General features: G+C 40.3%; 1 protein-coding gene across 1 annotated transcript in view; it reads right to left on the bottom strand.

Annotated features, from left to right (window-relative positions):
- Positions 1-18240, bottom strand: part of Fbn2 (fibrillin 2) — a 205113-nt gene that overhangs the window by 116570 nt on the left and 70303 nt on the right. The window contains exon 8 of the mRNA XM_021214571.1: positions 1280-1405. Coding sequence (XP_021070230.1) covers positions 1280-1405 — 126 coding nt within the window. The remainder of the gene's footprint in view (positions 1-1279; positions 1406-18240) is intronic.

The raw sequence follows: 18240 nt of genomic DNA on the forward strand, positions 1-18240 counted from the left end.
AGGGATAGAATGTTTCCTCTGAGATGAAGGGGGTTGCTGGAGGCCCAGAACTCAGCTTCAATAGTCGATGTATGACATATGCAGGGCCCTAACTCAGCCCCATATCATCTTATTCATCAGGAGGCCAAAGGACACAAGGTTGTCACTAACCAAATGAGACTCCTATATCTGACATACCTGTCCTGACGTTTATAATATGTGGAGACAACATGACCCTGTAATGGAAGTATATACACCTTTCATTCTCGCTGATGGATGGCCTCGGCTAGTTTAGCACGTAGTAGATAAGTGCATTCACCAAAGAGGTTCAAGCCATAAGCTGTTGACTGCTGGTATGAGCTTTTCAGTTTATCTCCTTAACTGTGTGCTTTCAGCTCATGAACCCATCACTAGGATCCATAGATCCCTCAGAGAGCTACTGATACACTGACTGCCAGACTCGGGGAGAGCGCTGTACCCCACTCCTTCCCTTCACTGGACCATGAAGCTCTGTTTTTCAGACACTAGACTACTTTCTCTAACTCATCATACATAAATCTTGAGTGCTGCTATAGTCACTGTACTTATTTCTCCATCTATTTGTAGCTATTATCAGTTCAGTTTTGGAACTAACCAGGCTGAACGCTCAAGGCAAGAAAGGCAAAGGGAGCTAACTCTACCATGCTTGTCTATCAAAGGGCATTTCATTACCTCTGGCTCACAGGACAGAAACCCAAGGTATGTTGCCTGATGGATAACCTATATCACGTCTGCGAAGTACAAAGCTTCATCTCTCTAAACAGAGCAGACTGTGTAAGTATATTTGGCTTTAATTTGAATTAAAACACAAAATTAGGGGTACCAATTCCTTCTTTATAATAAGTATTTTTTTTTTACCAGAATAAGCTTTAAGTAAATAGATGCTGTCTGAGTTCATGATTCATAACACCAGAAGAACCTTAAATTACTATATTCCAGCTCCCCAACAAATTTTACATCTTTCTTGTGCTCTGTGCCTGCAATGCTGGGCAACAATTACATCTTGAGCAAGTCTTTCTTTCTTCCAAAAAGTGATCCTGACAGCATAAAACTAAGCCAGCTGGCTCCTGAAAGCAAAGACTTTACGAACAGTATCTGGTCTTTCAATCCCTCCGTGATGCTAAACACTATTAAGGCCTTAGAACAACCCTTTCATCCATTCGCCCAATGGTTTTATAATCATTACCATCTTCATACCTGTTTGGGCTGTTCTGTCATTATACAGAAGCCGCATACTGTACCTTCAAAACACAAGGCTTACCAATGCACCGAGAGCCATCTGTTGAGGTTACGAAGCCACGGGGACAGAGACAAAAATAGCTTCCCACGGTGTTGGAACAGTCACCGGTCTCACAGACCCCAGGAATCACACTGCACTCATCGATGTCTAATCAAGGGAAGATAATTGAGAAAGGCCTTCGTTAAACAAAAGGATTTCCAAACTATGAGAGCACTCACGGCTGATTAGGTGGATCATATAACCCTGAAGATAGTCTTCTTTCAGGCCCTGAGGAATTTCTCGCAGGGATCTCTGGGAACTGAGTTGACTGCATCCTCCCAGAGCAGCCAAACAAGGCCAACTAAAGCAAAACTCTATACAGCCCTTTCTGCTCAAATGCAACTTAAATTGAAAATAAGTAAAGATGTCAAAGTTTTAGTTTCTGTTCTATATCAACGAGGGAATTATCCTACCAGGGCCCCTCAGAAAACACATATACAACCACTTCTTAAATATGGAATAATTAAATACAAACATATAGCTATTTTTACAATAATCAGTGGAACCAACAAATGGTATCGGATTATTATTATTTTTTTTTTCTATTTGGCTGTAGGGTGTGCTTTGGGTAGGTGCACGTGAACGTGGGTATATATGACATTCTGGGAATAAGTTCAATTTGAAACAATATAGAGCTATGGCAAAGGAAACACCGAGAGCACTGGGAAAGGCCTACTTTTCCTAGTGAGGTTCTCTGTTCTCTGTGTGTATCTTGGGAATGGGCTGTTTCCTTCCACAGGAACAAAAGTCCGTTTTTTCTTAAATTGTCCCTAAAGTGGGGGAAACCTGAGCATTTCTCTAAGCTTCCCTGTACTTCTCTTTTAATCCCATGAGGGAGAGAGAGGTGGAAAGTCAAACAAAACCTCAATTAGGAGCCCTGGGAGCTGAAGGCTAATCCCTTTTACAAAAGGAAATGAGCCACTGGAAGAAACCCAGCCAGGGATGCCCAATTGTTAGCATCCTTTGCAGAGCAACTGCTGTAGTGAAGACCAATGAATAGAGGAAGCAATTATAAAAGTCATAAACATAATTACTCAAAAATCAAAGTAAATGGGAACGGTTTGTTTCTTTTATGTTCTTGTCCTCTTGTGTTGTATACATTCTTTCAGAATGTCTCAATTTAAAAGACAGGGGAAATAATCGCGTTTTAATTATAAATGCAAGGGAACATGGTTAAACTCCATAATTAGCACCCCCCCACACACACTCCCCGCCCAGTCCCCCAAGCCTCAGAGATCACTACAGGAGTAGAAAGATCTTAAAGGGTGGTGAACTTCCACGGTGAAACAGTATGTCCCAAGCATGGCAGTACACAGAGAGTTCACTTGAACCTACAGGGCCCATGACAACATGCACAAGATGAAGCAAGCCAAAATCCAGTATGGAGAAGGAAGTTGGACCGTAAGCTCGCTGTTAGTTGAGGAGCTAGCTATTGAGCAGAGAAGGAAGAAACAGTTTTCTTAGAGATTTGATCCCTGAGAAGCTACTCAGGAATAACGAGTCCTTACACCCATACACATGCAGGCAGTACAATGTGGACTCCGTGGGCTTGAAAACAGAGCAGTTGGGGGAGAAATGGGGAAAGAACTGGAGGGGAGAACGTGCAAATATTTGACCAAAGACATCATATATGAGTATGGAATTCACGATCAGAAAATAATTAAAACTATGAAATGGAAAGTATTAGAAACAAACAATTCAAAGTTTTAAATAATAGCACATAGAGTTAGTCGTCTCCTTATGGTATCCCTCCATGGGTCCCCTCATTTACTTTTCACCTATATATTTTGACAAATCACCAGGCTAACTGATTGCATCAAGAAGCGACCGTGGGGTTTTGCTCTCTCCTCCATATGTTCTTCAAAAAGAAGGCTAATGTCAGACATCATCTACAATACTATCTTCATCGAGATTGAATAACTGCTGAAGGACAGGAGCACAGATCCACACCTACCAGCCCCCCAAGAGATCAGAATCCTAACATGAATTGCCTACACAAACGAGGAGCAAATGTGTAATGTGGTACTAGCCTTCCCATCAGCCTTCACCTAGCAAAATGAAACCATGTGTGCAAATTAGGACCGGTTGCATCTCGCACTGTCATCTTCCTGCTCCGTGCTTTCAGACAATGGAGAGGGGCATGGAGATGAAGCAGGTGCACATAGACTGCAATCAACAAGTACTGTGATAAATCACCTCTCCTCAAGGGAGACACAGCTGAGAATGGAGTGACACAAAGCAGGCAGCACAAAGGGCAGCCCAAACCCTGCATCCATATTCTCTTCATTGTCCAAAAATGCCAACAATTCAAGTGTTTGTGTAGTTTAGGATAAACGAAATTATAAGATCTCATGTCCTCCATCTGAACACTAATTTTCATGCACAAGCATTTCCTAATAGAGTATGTTTTTGTCCAAAACCAAAAAGTGAAAGATGCTTGACATTTGAGGGAAGGCATTTTTGGAAGAAATATCTAGGATAGAGACAAATACATTATTTCTGTTGTGATAAAACACTGACCAAAACCAAAGGAAAGACATTGTTTATTTCTTCTTACAGTCACATACATTCCATTATTGAGGCAAACCAAGACAGGAACTCAAGGAAGGAACCTGGAGACAGGAACTGAAGCTGACGTCATGTTGGGGTGGAGGTTAATGCAATGTTACAAAAATATCTCTTATATTCTAAGAGACTGGAACCTTTGCTGGACCTCACATCCAAAGTTAATAATAGACCTAGAGGCCACTTACGTCTACTTACAAAGTTTGTCTGACCTGCTTTTAAGAGAACAATGGAACAGTCATTCTTACTTGCCTTGGGTTTCTCATGTAAACAACTTTTACAACCTAAGATAATACATAGCTGTAATCTTGAGTAATATATTCTTCCATGCCTGGACCCAAATAATGCTTGTGCATCATTTGCTGAAATCAGCAAGTACGGAAGCTGTGAATAACTTCCTAAAATAAAGCAGAAAGGTTGAAAGCAATCATCTATGGATATTGGTTGATAAACAATGATGCTTGCTATCTGGGTCAGTTGGGATCAGTTGGAGCCAGTGACTTAATCCCTTGTGAATTTCTGTTAAAGATTTCTGTAAAGTATCCTATTCCTTCCCCATTCGAAGCTTTCTGTACAGTTCAATACAGACAAAGCAAAGCCCTCTGGGAGAGACAGACATGGAGATACACTAGACAAACACATGGACAGACATTGGCACAGAGACAGGCAAGGATTCAGACTCATACAGCAAAAACAACAGGAGACAGAAGACTCGGGGGGGGGGTGTGAAGTAGAGAATCTGAATCTGTACTTGTTCTTGATTGGAGGACTCCTGGAGGGAAACACCTTCCTGTCCTTAGTGTAATATCAATGCATTGTTGGTGACTCAGAGTTGGTTGCTAATACACTTAGTCCATGCAAAGGAACACTGGTTTACTCAGTGTGTCTTTTTCTACTACCTAAAATACCTTCCCAAGGATAGCACCACTCACCATGGGCTGGATTCTCTCACATCCCTCAATTAAGAAAATGCCTTGCAGACATGCCCATGGGCCAATCTGATGGTGGCAATTCCTCAAACAAATTATAGTCTTCTAATTATTTGTTAACTTGAAAGAAAAAAAAAGAAACTAACCAGCATCCTATGATATTCACTTTTGAGGTTTTCTGTTAAAATAGTCACAAAAAAAAAAAAAAAAAAAAAAAAAAAAAAAAAAAAAAAAAAAAAAACTCTCTGTGTTTAGAATGAGATAGAAACCTTAAAAGATAGGGTTAAAAATAGATTTATGCCACACACATTCTGTTTGGGGATGGGGGTTCTGTAAAAAGAAGATGAATTTTTCAAACTGATCTTAAACGAATTACTCCCCAAGTTTTAAGCATTATAGAAATAGCTGAAAACAAGACAAGCAAGCAAGCAAGCAACCACAGAAACATAATAATTGTCTAGACAGTGTGGATTTCAGTATAACAATGCCTAGGATGTATTTATCTAATAAAATTTAGCATTAACATTTATGATCAGTGGGCTACCTGAACTTAGTTTTCTTAAAGTCATTTCTTCAGGACTCTATATGATAACTAGATTTGGAAGAAGGCCTATAAAATGAACATCACACACTGATGTTTATAAGCAAGTGTGTTTGAAGGTGGCAGGTCTATTCAAGGGTAAAGGTAAGGCCATTCTGCACATTTATTATGCTTCCCTCACATCTTGACTATTTTGAGCTTTTAAGGTGAGTGAGTTGGGAGCTTTACTTTTCAAATCTCAGAAAGACTGATCAAAACCCAAGCCAAGGATTTAACAGCATTGGGCCGAAAGCCCAGGTACCATGGCCCTCAGGATTGGTTAGGTCAATGTCTCCTGTTGGGATCACAAGACACCTGGGCTGATGTTCTGCCACCACATTAACCTTGTAAAAATATAGGTGAATCAAGATGACATTCTGAGAATGGATAGGGTCAAGAAGATCTTTCTCCTGTGCTCCACAAAATTGCAGATTAAACTGTTACAGGCCCAGCTGTCTAAACAGTCTGCTCCTTGCGTGACTTTACTATGAATTCTAAGGTTCTATGAATTGATACAGGCATGGAACAGAGAAAAACTATATTCTTCCCCTGGCTTGGCTAAACTGGTAATCCCATTTTCCTTTACCAAATTCTGTTTCCTGGAAAGTTTTTGGAAAATAGGGAAACTCGGGCAGTTGGTTACAGACCCGAACATCCTGTGACAGCCTTTTTGTTCTCTGACAGTATCTTGTATCTGATTTCCCTAGTGGGGTCAAGAGGGCTACAGCAAGCATAGCTGGACATTTGACTAAGCCATCCAGTAAAACATAGGTTGTTTCTCCAGGGTCTCTGTCTCTTTAAGAGGAAGAAACGCTCTCCAAGGAAGTCCCCATCAATCTTTCCTTACATCCTAACATCTCAAATTGTCTCACAAGCAATACCTGAGTAAGTTCTTAGTCTGAGAGGTGTCTTCACCAGCATAAGCCTGGAGTTCTCAACACGATTAAGTTTAGACTCACACGTAACAGGAAGTAGAAGAGTATGGGTGAGTCTGAAGCACTGTACTGTTGACAACTGGGACCTGCATGAGCATGGATGGCTGGGAAACTTGGGGTACACTGCATAATTAAGAAGACATATGAGCATCACCTGTAGAACATTGGTTTTTTATTCAGAAGGATCAGTCTACTTTCTGAGGAAGATTTTTAGATAACCAAGAGTGTTACCTGAAGGAACAATATTGCAGGATGCCTGAAGCAAGGCTTGAGGAAGAAGAAAACAAGTCAAGGAGGAAACCAGACAAAACGACAGAACTTTGTCACTGAGAAGATGTGTTAGACATTGACCTTGATTGACAGATAGATGGTACAGAATGATTAAGAGAGAACAGGATACCAGGATATGGGGAAGGGGGAGCCATACCAAAGGGGAGTCTAGTGTGAATGAAGTAGACTAATGAACTACATAACTCAAATTCTGAGTAAGGAGTTCAGCTGAGGGCTAACTTCCGAACACATACGGGTTTATAAAGTATACAGGTGGTATTAGGTGCATCAGTGGATGGGAGTTTAAAACAAAAGGAGAAAAAAGAGATGAATTTAAAGAAGCAGCTGTGCAAACCATCCATACCTAGAGGACGATTCATGAAGAGAGGAGACGGAAGTCTAGGAAGAAGAGATTAAGATGTAAGAGGAGAGAGACCGAGAAAAAGCCCAGGAAACAGGGGTGAAATAAGAGGAACATCAGAGTGTATGGGGAGTTGATGAATCTGAACATGGGACTTTTGGAACAGAAAACAGGGTCTAAAGAGAACCATCTGATAGCTTTCTGATCGACAAGCCACAGAACCTCATGTTCTCCTAAGTCCTACTCCTAGCAGGATACGGTGCTAACTTAGTGAGTGGAGAGATCTCAGATACCACTGATTCCTAAGAATGTTGCCCTGGTGATGCTCTGCTGTAACAGGGACACAGCATTTTCAAAAGCCCATCTCCCCACACCCCACCCCACTGCCCCCAGCAGCAGGACTCCAGAAAACTTAGTGGGAATAAAATAAGTGATTTCGCTTAAATAATACTGCTAGAATTGTTCCTTCCCACTGGTGCCAATGGCCTGTAGATTCTAGGTACAATCTGCAAAATGTTTTTGACATATAATTGTTTTTGTTATATGTTAAATTTCTACTTCTTAATGTATATTAGTGTGTAGTAGGTAAATCCATGAGCTGGGATGTGACATACAGTCAATTGATATGTTTAAGTCAGAATAGGGAACGCTGGTGTGATAAAATGAATTGCAAATGCAAACTCATGCTTGCTTTCTCCTACTTAGGTTTTGAGAGCACAACACATGTGAACCACTCTCAGTTGGGTCGTGCGTGGGTGGCTTAACTGAGAAGCAACTCCTATACTGAACAGTTCACACACTCAGCTCACTAAATTCTACTGTGTGTGTGTGTGTGTGTGTGTGTGTGTGTGTGTGTTTTAAATATAGTGCAGGACTGCACAACCATCACTCCAACCTAATTGTATGACACCTTCACTGACCCAACTCCACCCAACTAAATCCACTCTACTGTTAATCACTCTCCACAGCCTCCTGTAAGCCTCAGGAAAGCATTAATCTAGATTCTGTAGTTATGCAATGGGTTGTTCTGCCCAGTCCATGCAAATGAGATCATAAAATATGTGGTCTCTCATGACAGGATGCTTCCACGCAGCTTGACGTTTGCAAAGCTGCTCCATGCTGTGTTGTGTTTTGTTCCGTGGGGTCGCTGACTACACCATGCAGCTTATCACCCACTGTGGCTATCTGGGTGGCTTACCTTTGGGTGCCAGTGGACACAAATCTGCCATCAACCTGAAGTCTAAGGAGTCGTGAAGAGCAACTGTCTTCAAAGCAGTAGTGATGCTTCATACTCCCACCCACAGTGTATGAGCACCCCAATTTCTCATCGCTTTAGCCACACTTATTATTCTCTCTTGTTTGTTTGTTGCAGGTATTTTGGGGGAAGTTATTTTTAAAATAGGGGTGGAGTACTATCAAACTGCAGTGTGGTTTGCAGTTCCCTAATGATATCCTATTGATATTTTCATTTTGTGCTTCTAGGCCTTTTGTGTATCCTCTTTGAAGAAACTGTATTTAATTCCTTTGCCTATTCAAAAAATGACATTATTTATTATTATTATTATCATTATTATTATTATTATTATTAGTGGTACTATGAATGAGAGTAGCCCACTGCTTGGGAAGGACTAGGAGGTGTGGTCTTCTTGGAGGTGGTGTGTCACTGGGGTGGGCTTTGTAGTTTCAGTCCCAGTGTGCACTTTGTCTTCTCCTTACACTTCAGCAATATTAAGCCTCCCGATTTATAAAAGTAGCATGCATTTCCATTTATTTAGACTTTACTTCAACAATATTTATAGTTTTCAGTGTGCTAAGTTTTGATTCCTTTTAAATTTATTTCAAAACATTTCATTCCTTTTGATCTTATTATTAATGAGATTCTCTTAATTTCAATTTCAGAATGTTCACTGTCAATGGTTACAAAATTTGTTTTGTATATTGATACTGAGTTGCGGCAATGATGAACCAGTTTACCAGCTCTAAGATCATTTTAGAATATACTGCATGCTTGTTAGAGGATATCTTGCTGCATTTGGGTGGTATCTTAGCTGCTCAGAATATCATCCACAATACAGACACACCATTCACCTGGTGGAGACCAGGCTGTGTCCTGCACTAAACTATTCATGATGTAAATGGTGGATTTCAATTTGTTCCCCATCCTAAAACACTCCATCTCACAAGTAGCTTTTGACTACATCCTGAGGATGGGAAATCATTGTGATCCTGGGTACGTTCACACACTCCTCCACCTATCCAGCATCACCCACATAGCACAGACTGATACACGACTTATTCCTGCCACCTTATTGACATATCATGATACACGGAGACTTCAGGGACTCATGAGCATACTGAAACCATATCAGGGATACCAGGGTCAAGAATTTATTTGGTGTAGTAGACTCATGAGAGGGATTCATTAAACTGTCTCATGTGGATACCATGAAAAGGTAGACACCCACCAATAAGATGATGTCAATGACCCCTTCAACCACTGATCTGTCATCATGTGTGTGCCTCAAGGGTCAACATGCAGAGCACTCCTACTGTTCCCCAGCTAATCCTCATGGTTGATGCAACCTACTCAAGTGCCTTCTGCTCATCCTTCTATGACCTCTGGATCTTCTGCCCATAAGTCTGTTCATTGCGGTTAGAAACCAAGCCTTGCCTTTTTACCTGTAGCTGATTTAGGTTTGTTACCATATCAATCTAGACTCCGTTTGCATTTTTATCAGCCTACTTCTGAAATCTCTGAAAAACTTTCTGTAGTTTTTAATCCCTTTATCCATTTTGTATCCCATATAAACACACACACACACACACACACACACACACACACACACACACACCTTCTGTAGTTTTTAATCCCTTTATCCATTTTGTATCCCATATAAACACACACACACACACACACACACACAAAGACAGATAGTTAGACACACACACAGACACAGATAGACACACACACAAACACACACACACTCTATGCTCTATGTGTTACTCTATTTTTAACTCTAATATAAGAGCTAAAATCAGTAACTAAAACTGGAATAAAGGAATGTGTTCCTCTCAACCAGATTATTGAGAAAGAAGATCTGCTACTGACAATGAACCATAGTTATTTTTACATAGGACCTCATTTTCTTATGTCCAGATTTTAAACAAAAGAGATTTCCCCAAATCAATATTTTTGCCAATTGAATTCCTATCCTGTTAAGAGAAATTCTACCAGGATTCTTACTTGATCTTTGTGAAGTATTTGACATTTTTTTCATGCCATTCTATACAAAATTAAGCTTTCTAAATTTAGCTATTTAGGATGAAATGTTACTAATATAGTAACACTGTTACTGTAACATTAAAAAATGTTCACATTAATTTCTCAAGATCAGCCAGCCAGTAGGCTAGCATAAAATTATTTTCTCTTATACAAATGTATTTATTAGACATTTGAAAAATACAATCTCTAGAATCTTGTGAATTCCCCCCCCCCATACAGTAAAAACATACAGAAAGTCAGGAAAAGCAGATACTCTAATTCATAGATATTAGTTTTAGTTATTAATTCATCATCTATGTTTTGTAGAAAGGGTTGAGGGAGATGAGAGTTTAAACAAACAGACTCTTTAGCTTCCTGATGCTGATTTTCCTTAAAAGGCAAAATATTTCAAGCAATCTGATTGGAATAAAAATAATAATTAAAATAATGTTTTTTAAAATCCTTCTAATTCTTTAAACAATGAAGTATCAATTAGATGCATGCTGTTCATCTACAAACTCAAGAAGTTACTGCTGATTAAAAGCCTTTGATTTGCCACATACCAGGAACTAATTATGCATGGTCTGTAACTACCAGGAATTTGCAGTCTGCTAAGAAGATGGATATAAAACAATGCACAAGATGCCTGATCGCCCTGAAATACAACACTATGTTATAGCAGAATTCTAACTCAGTTCAGTTTTGACACTCAGAATGAACACTTGGAAGTCACAGTGTCTGATAAAGACCTTAAAGATTATGACAAAACCTTCACCTAGAGAGGAACAAGAAGCGAAGTGTTTTCCAGGTAAGAAATAGTGAGATCCAAACTGTGAAAGGAACCCATTGAGGGAGGAATGAGCTTTCCTGTGAGTTGAGGTCATTTATTTAGAAGATAAAGTGAAAAGGTCAAGAGAAAGACCTAGAACACTTTGCTGTCCCTGTTTCAGAGCAAAGATGGGGCCACTGGATCTTGGAAAGTGAGGTGGATGCTGATCAAAGGTTCAGTGCTGATGAAGAAGACAGTAAGGCAGGACAGAGTTAATAATGCAGAAGGCACAGTAGAGGTCACCAAGCTTCACCTGATGAGATCAAGACTCAGGGAGAAAGGAATTGTTCATGTCAAGAATACCGTGCACATGAGAAGGAAGGGTAAGAGGAAGATACAGCCAGTTTCATTAGTGAACTAGAATTAGCAAACCAGTAAAGCAAGACAGAATGGCTTTGAGGGGGAAACCAGTGGTCTCTTCATTAACTCTGAGTTACAGGGAAACGGTTAAACTTTGGAAAGTCAGTCAAGCATCTAGGAGGAAGAGACCATCAGGACAGATAAAATTATTAGGGTGGAAGTTATGTAACACAGAGAGGTGATCACAGTAGAAGCAAGAAGAAAAAAGAGGTTCTGCCTAAGTCCTACACCAAAGGCTGTAGAGAGAGCTCAACAGCTCAGCCACACCCTTTCCAAGTCCCTTCTTCATCTTTCTAGCTTCCTTAGTTGAAAATTGCAGCTTTTGCTTTACTTCCGCCAGAGCCTGTGTTTTAAACTATTACTGACAGGAGACAAGAGTTTGAGCACAAGACAGCGTCTCTGACGAGTTGACTTCTGATGACTGTTGAATGTTCAGCTCCTACGACGTTGAGTCACGCCCACTAATGAACATGCTACCAGGCACTGGAGAGAGCTAACACAATGTCACAAAAGGAAAGACAACCACGGGCGGCGGTGGGGGCAGCTTGGGGACAGTCTCTCTACAGAAGGAAGTCTACAGGACACAGTTTGGTGAGAGGTGACTGAGAGACAGTCAGGAGACTATTGTGGCCTTTAGGATGGCTTTAGTTGGGTGGTATCAGCAGCTAGAATTAATGGCTCGTGGAGGCAGGAGTTCAAAGCTGCACAGAGAATGGGGTTATGTGAGGAGTGAGGAAAACTTTCTTTGGAAAATTTGGAAGACATTTCACCAAACACAAGGGAGACAGAAAATGGGGATGTGGTGAAAATCTGAGGTTTTAAAAAGTTCACGCCGGGTACTTCCCATTTTCTTCATAGAGGGTCATAGAGGGCAGATGTCCGAAAAGCCTAGTGTGCTCAGAAGTCACCTGAGCTGATAGTTACACATGCAGATCTTGATTTCTACTCAGGCATAGTAAACCCTCTGCTTCCTCGCCTTGATTCTAAGCACACAACACTAACAGAAACATATCTGACGACCAAAGAGAAAGGATCTGGCTGGTTTCAGAATACAACATAAACATTTCCCTTGACCAGAAATAGCATATCGAAGGGATGAGCTGGGCCAAAACCAAGGACTCTGGAAGCTGGCACTGGTGACCCAAAGAACAGTACTAGACCTGAGGACAAGGTGGTGTGACAGTATGACAACTGGAATAGTGACAGGCAGAAGGAGAACTCAGAGAGAACGGACCAACAGGGATTTCCCCAGGGGCCCCTGAGAGAGGAGTACCAAGATAAGCAGGCCAACAGTAACTGAGGTGGAGGGAAAGCGCACACACAAGACTCAGCAAGTGAGTGATTTATCTAAGGAACTGTGGACCTGTGTCTGGCATGAGTATGTGAGGGACGAAGGAGGCTGGAAGGTATGCAGAGAAGGGAGAAACTAGAGAATGGCTATCAGCAATTCCAAAAGTCTATGTGAAAATATGGAGAATGATAGCAGCCATGGAAAAGATGGAAGGGAAGGACACTCTTCCAGGATACTATGATGCAGTATCTATCTATCTATCTATCTATCTATCTATCTATCTATCTATCTATCTATCTATCTATCTATCTACCAATCACCTTTCTATCCTATCCTATCCTATCCTATCCTATCCTATCCTATCCTATCCTATCCTTCCTTCCTTCCTTCCATCCATCCATCCATTCATCCACCCATTTGTTTATTAATCTATCGTTTATCAAACTATCTATCCCCCTCTCTCTCCCTAACTATATATCTAATGTATTTATCATATATCAACTATCTATCATCACAATAATTTTCTTTTTAAAAGGCTACTATTGAACAATTCCATAAATGGTTCCCCAATGGCCTGAAGTCACTGCTGCATCTTCCTGGACACTAATTTGGAGTAACCCAGGCATGAAGTATTGGCAGCAAGGGACAATGCCACCATGATGTTTTGTCCCATTGTGACAACACTCTGGGAACTATTTCCACTTCAAAATACATAAAGGCAACTGTTAACATAGTCAAACAACATGAGCTTTAGTTTTTGATCTACATTCCAAAATGGGTTTCTTGGAGAACCAACAGTGGTTAACAGCACAATCATTCTTTTGGGGGGGGTGAAAATATTTTGCTACCCTTTGTTAATCCAAACTTAAGACACATAGGAAACAATACTACATTTAGAACATGGTCTTTGGGATAAATTGAACCAATTATTATTTATTACTTTAAAATGCTGACGATTCAACAGATTGAAAGCTACTCATCTGTAAGACAGTGCCTTTCAGAGTGGGGGAGTCCTATTACATCTTCTTCTGACATCTTTCTTGGTTTTTATTTCTACTCCCCCCACAACCATATTCCAGCTGACTCTCAGTCATTTTTTGTTCCAATTCTCCCATTTTTCACAAGTTCCTGAAAATACCAACGCAGAGATGATGAATGGAAAGTCTCCCTTTAAGGTTGGGTTAAAAACTTAAATTTAACCAACACGAAAGTCAGGAAATTCCAAAGTTAAATGTTCTATAGCCATTTGGACTTGGCAAAGTTTCAGGAATTCAGCACTGTGCACTCCTGTTCTCATTAGTATGTGGGATGTAAAACTTTCATGTTTCAAAGAGCATTTTGGCAAAACAGCGTGAGAAACCTAAGTAAGTTGGGCCGTCCTCAGCGCTCTGATACATCTAAGAGTAATTTATTTTTATGTTCTATATAAATGGTCTCAAGTGAAAATGAACTTAGTTTTACATTCCTCTGTGGCAGTATGATGTCAGGAATGGTAATCTACCTCTGTGCTTTTCTTACTTTCTAGAAAGAAAAAAGGACTTAATGGAATCTCTACGCTCATTCACTAACATACATACTACATACATTTCCTATAAAGAATGTTTCTTAATTGTATTTTGTTAGCTGTGTTTTATTTTAAAAACTCTTGTAACAGGTCATGTTCTTTAACTTTTAAAGTACAGTACACAGCTGGGGGGATATACAGGTGAATCAGAACACATGCTCAGAATGAGCAAGGCCCTGTTTTCAATCTCTAGAACTCCAAAAAGCAGCTGTATATTTACTGTATGATATAAACACTATTCATGTACATATAAAAGTGGATTGTCAGAGGCAGGCAGATTTCTGAGTTTGAGGCCAGCCTGGTTTACAAAGTGAGTTCCAGGACAGCCAGGGCTACACAGAGAAACCCTGTCTTGAAAAAAAAAAAAAGTGGATTGTGTAAAAGTGTAAAAGTGGATTGTTCCATATTAGTATGGAAGGGTCACCTGCAGGCTCAGCCTATCAAGTGCATACTTTGATTTTCACAAGGAAATGCTGGAATGATAAAAAATAATAAAGCTATTCACAGATGAACCTCATCAGACAATCCCTCTAATAGGCTGATGTAGACACAGCCATTCTGCACCACTGACCACCTTATGCTGTAGGTGACAATTCTCTGCTGCTAACCCATGAGGGATGTATCTGGACAGTTTTCATAGAAACTTAAACAGGTTTCAGTAAGACTGAATTATCTTCATGATGAAGGCTTCCTGTTCCTTCTCTTTCTCACTTTCCCATCCACACAGATCTCCTAAACATCTCCTCCAATCTTCGGGCGGGTGCCCTCTGTTTGACAATGGCCACTACTCAAAATGGCACAGGAGTTTTCCTTCCTAGTCAGCCACACTTGATTCCTTCCCACCCTCAGAGCTTTGCTCAAACAGCAGCATCTTAGTGACTTTCCAGTCACTGATAACATTTGATGGCATCGTTTTATGAACTCGGTTTTTCTGTTCCTGTTGATTTGATTGTGTTCGGCTACATAGGTTCCAAGTGTCTCATCGCTCTGTCTTTACTACAGTCTTCCTGCAAGCAAGGATTTGGATGTCTCATTTCAGTTTCTATGCTCATGCTAGGAAAAACCAGCAACTCAAAAAAAAAAAAATATATCAGACTTTTGAATTAATGATTCTGGCAAGAGTGGTCCTTTTGGTGGCGGGCATAAAGCTTACTGCCCCTTCTATTTGGAGGAAACTCAAATTTGAGGTCTCTACCTTCTCACGAACCATGCCAGGAGAAACTTTCCTAACGGTACATTATAATTACTTAAGGGGAAAGTGAGGACAACTTGCCTGTGGCATCTGTCAACGCACCAGCTTGGTAAAAGTAATGGAGACGCAGTTTAGAATTTACTTTAGAATTTCGAGCATCAGAGCCCCGGTTCGAAGCTCCCCTCTGGTCCTTTCACTCCATAGGGGACTCAGTCTTCGGACATTACCATACATCTAGCTTTACATCTATGAAAAAGGCGTTTCGGAGGCTCTTGGTTTTTCCCAGGGATCTTCAACAGACACTCGGCTACAAGAACCACATGCTTACTTTACCAGTTTTCAATACTACATAGAAGGATGTGAAGACGCACTAGCCCTGGTGAATAGCACCGGTTTCTCCCATTTGAGAAGATATCCCTGGATCGAGCAAAGAGTCATTTCCTAATCACTGTCTTATGCTAAATATTCATCTGAGTCTCCAATGTTCATGGCTGTGATTCTTATGAAACTAACTGCGACATGGGGCGTAGAATCAGGCTCAGATCAAGTCAGAAGTAACTGACCATATGGTTCTACTTTCTCTCATCACCACGTCATTGCCTTCATCAGCTTTATCAGCTTTATGCAAATATATGCTCCGGTATGCCAATTATATTTTTGAAAATTTTTGCTAGCTTGGAAAAAGCTGACTTATTGGATGCTGTACTGAATGTCCACCCCTCACTAAAAGGATACATCAAAAAATCTCAATAAACTATGACATAAAAATACTGTATTTTATGATGCACATGGAAATCATAGCCAAAAATGTCAAGCAAGACAACTGCACCAAGACCGAGTCATTAATGTGCTGGGGCTGACACAGATCCTACTGTCCTGACGCGTGGGCACTGACTGTGTGCCACAGGTCCTCTGTCATCCTATCTCCCTTGGACCTTCTGACTAACACTTACTGCCTAGCTTACCATTCCTCTCCCTATGTTGCCTCTTGCTTGGTTATAAAACACTTAAAATAAAATTATGACAGAAGTTAAAAGTATGACCTGACTGTGTGTATATGTATGTGTGTGTGTGTGTGTGTGTGTGTGTGTGTGTGCCTGTATGTATGGTGTGTGCCTGTATGCATGGTATGAAGGTGCAGAAGCCTGTGTTCAGGTGTGTATGCATGTGGAGGTCAGAGGTCAATGTCCAATATTTTCCCCTATTTGCTGTCCTAGTCAGCATCATCTCCATCATCTTTGTCATCCTCATCCTCCAGCTCATCCTCCCCCTTCTCACACAGCAGGTTTTACTTAACTGGCTGGAGTGACGGGCTAAATGCTCTAGTGACCCTTCCATCTCTACCCTCCCCACCCCCAGTGTTAGTGTGCCACCCTGAAGTGTCTTCTTTGAGTGTGGTGCTAGGAATCTGAACTCGAATACATCACACACTGAGTTTTCCCACCAGCCCAGATCTAGATATTTCAGCATTTGATTTACAGCCCATAACAAAGTCAGTTCTTGTATACAACAGATTAACTTCTGATGTTAGACAGTATTGTTTTTGGATGTAATGGCGTGGATGTTTGTATTTCGATAGTCAAAAATATTCCTGATATGTTTATAAGGAATTTGTGATCATGTCCATGGTCTAATGCCTTTAGTGGTATAGTTTTCATTAGAATTTTATTTTATCGTAAATTATAGCTAAAAAAGTTATTGGTTTACATATTTTATTCTATGTAAGGAAATGCATGTTTAAATTTAGTAGTCAAATAACAATTGCCTTTGTCAACAGTCATATGTTTGATCTTTTTTATTAGATATGTTCTTATTGATTTATAGAATTTCTATATATATTTTGATATTTGATTTTTTATTAGAAATGTTCTTATTGTTTCATATAATTTCTTTATATATTTTGAAAAATTTGTCTTCATCTGTGTATTTTTTCTTTCTTTCATGTAGCAGTTTTTACCCTCTTTTGTTGGCATGGAATTTATTTTTTTTTTTATAGAGTTGAATTTACCAATCTGTTCCTCTATAGATTCGGGGTTGACAAAACATTGGAGTATGTCTTCTGTGGCTGAGTACTACACAGAAAACTTTCATGATGACTTTGGATAGTATGCGTCTCCATTGATAATAATATTAAAGTTCACTTGGCATAAGGCAGTGATTCTCAAGCTATGAGGCGTGACTCTGTTGGGGAATTCAAAGACCCTTCCACAGGGGTTGCCTCAGACCATCAGTTAACACAGATATTAACATTACAATTCATAATAGTAGCAAAATTATAGTTATGAAGTAGCGGTGAAAATAATCTTTTTTTTCAGGAATAAATATGGCCTTTATTAATTTTCTAAGACAGTATGCAAAGCAAGGATATTCACTGTGACATTTTTCATACAGATTAGCCATTTTGTTTCCTCTTTATTATTATTATTATTATTATTTTCTTTATTTACATTTCAAATGCTAGCCCGAAAGTTCCCTATACCCTCCCCACACCCCTGTTCCCCTACCCACCCACTCCCACTACTTGGCCCTGGCCTTCCCCTGTACGGGGCATATAAAGTTTTCAAGACCAAGGGGCCTCTCTTCCCAATGATGGCCGATTAGGCCATCTTCTGCTATATATGCAGCTAGAGACACGAGCTCAGGGGGTACTGGTTAGTTCATATTGTTGTTCCACCTACAGGGTTGCATCCCCCTTCAGCTCCTTGGGTACTTTCTCTAGCTCCTCCATTGGGGGCCCTGTGTTTCATCCAATAGATGACTGTGAGCACCCACTTCTGTGTTTGCCAGGCACTGGCATAGCCTCAT

This window comes from Mus pahari, chromosome 15 (genome assembly GCF_900095145.1).
Source record: "Mus pahari chromosome 15, PAHARI_EIJ_v1.1, whole genome shotgun sequence".
NCBI classification, from domain to species: Eukaryota; Metazoa; Chordata; class Mammalia; order Rodentia; family Muridae; genus Mus; species Mus pahari.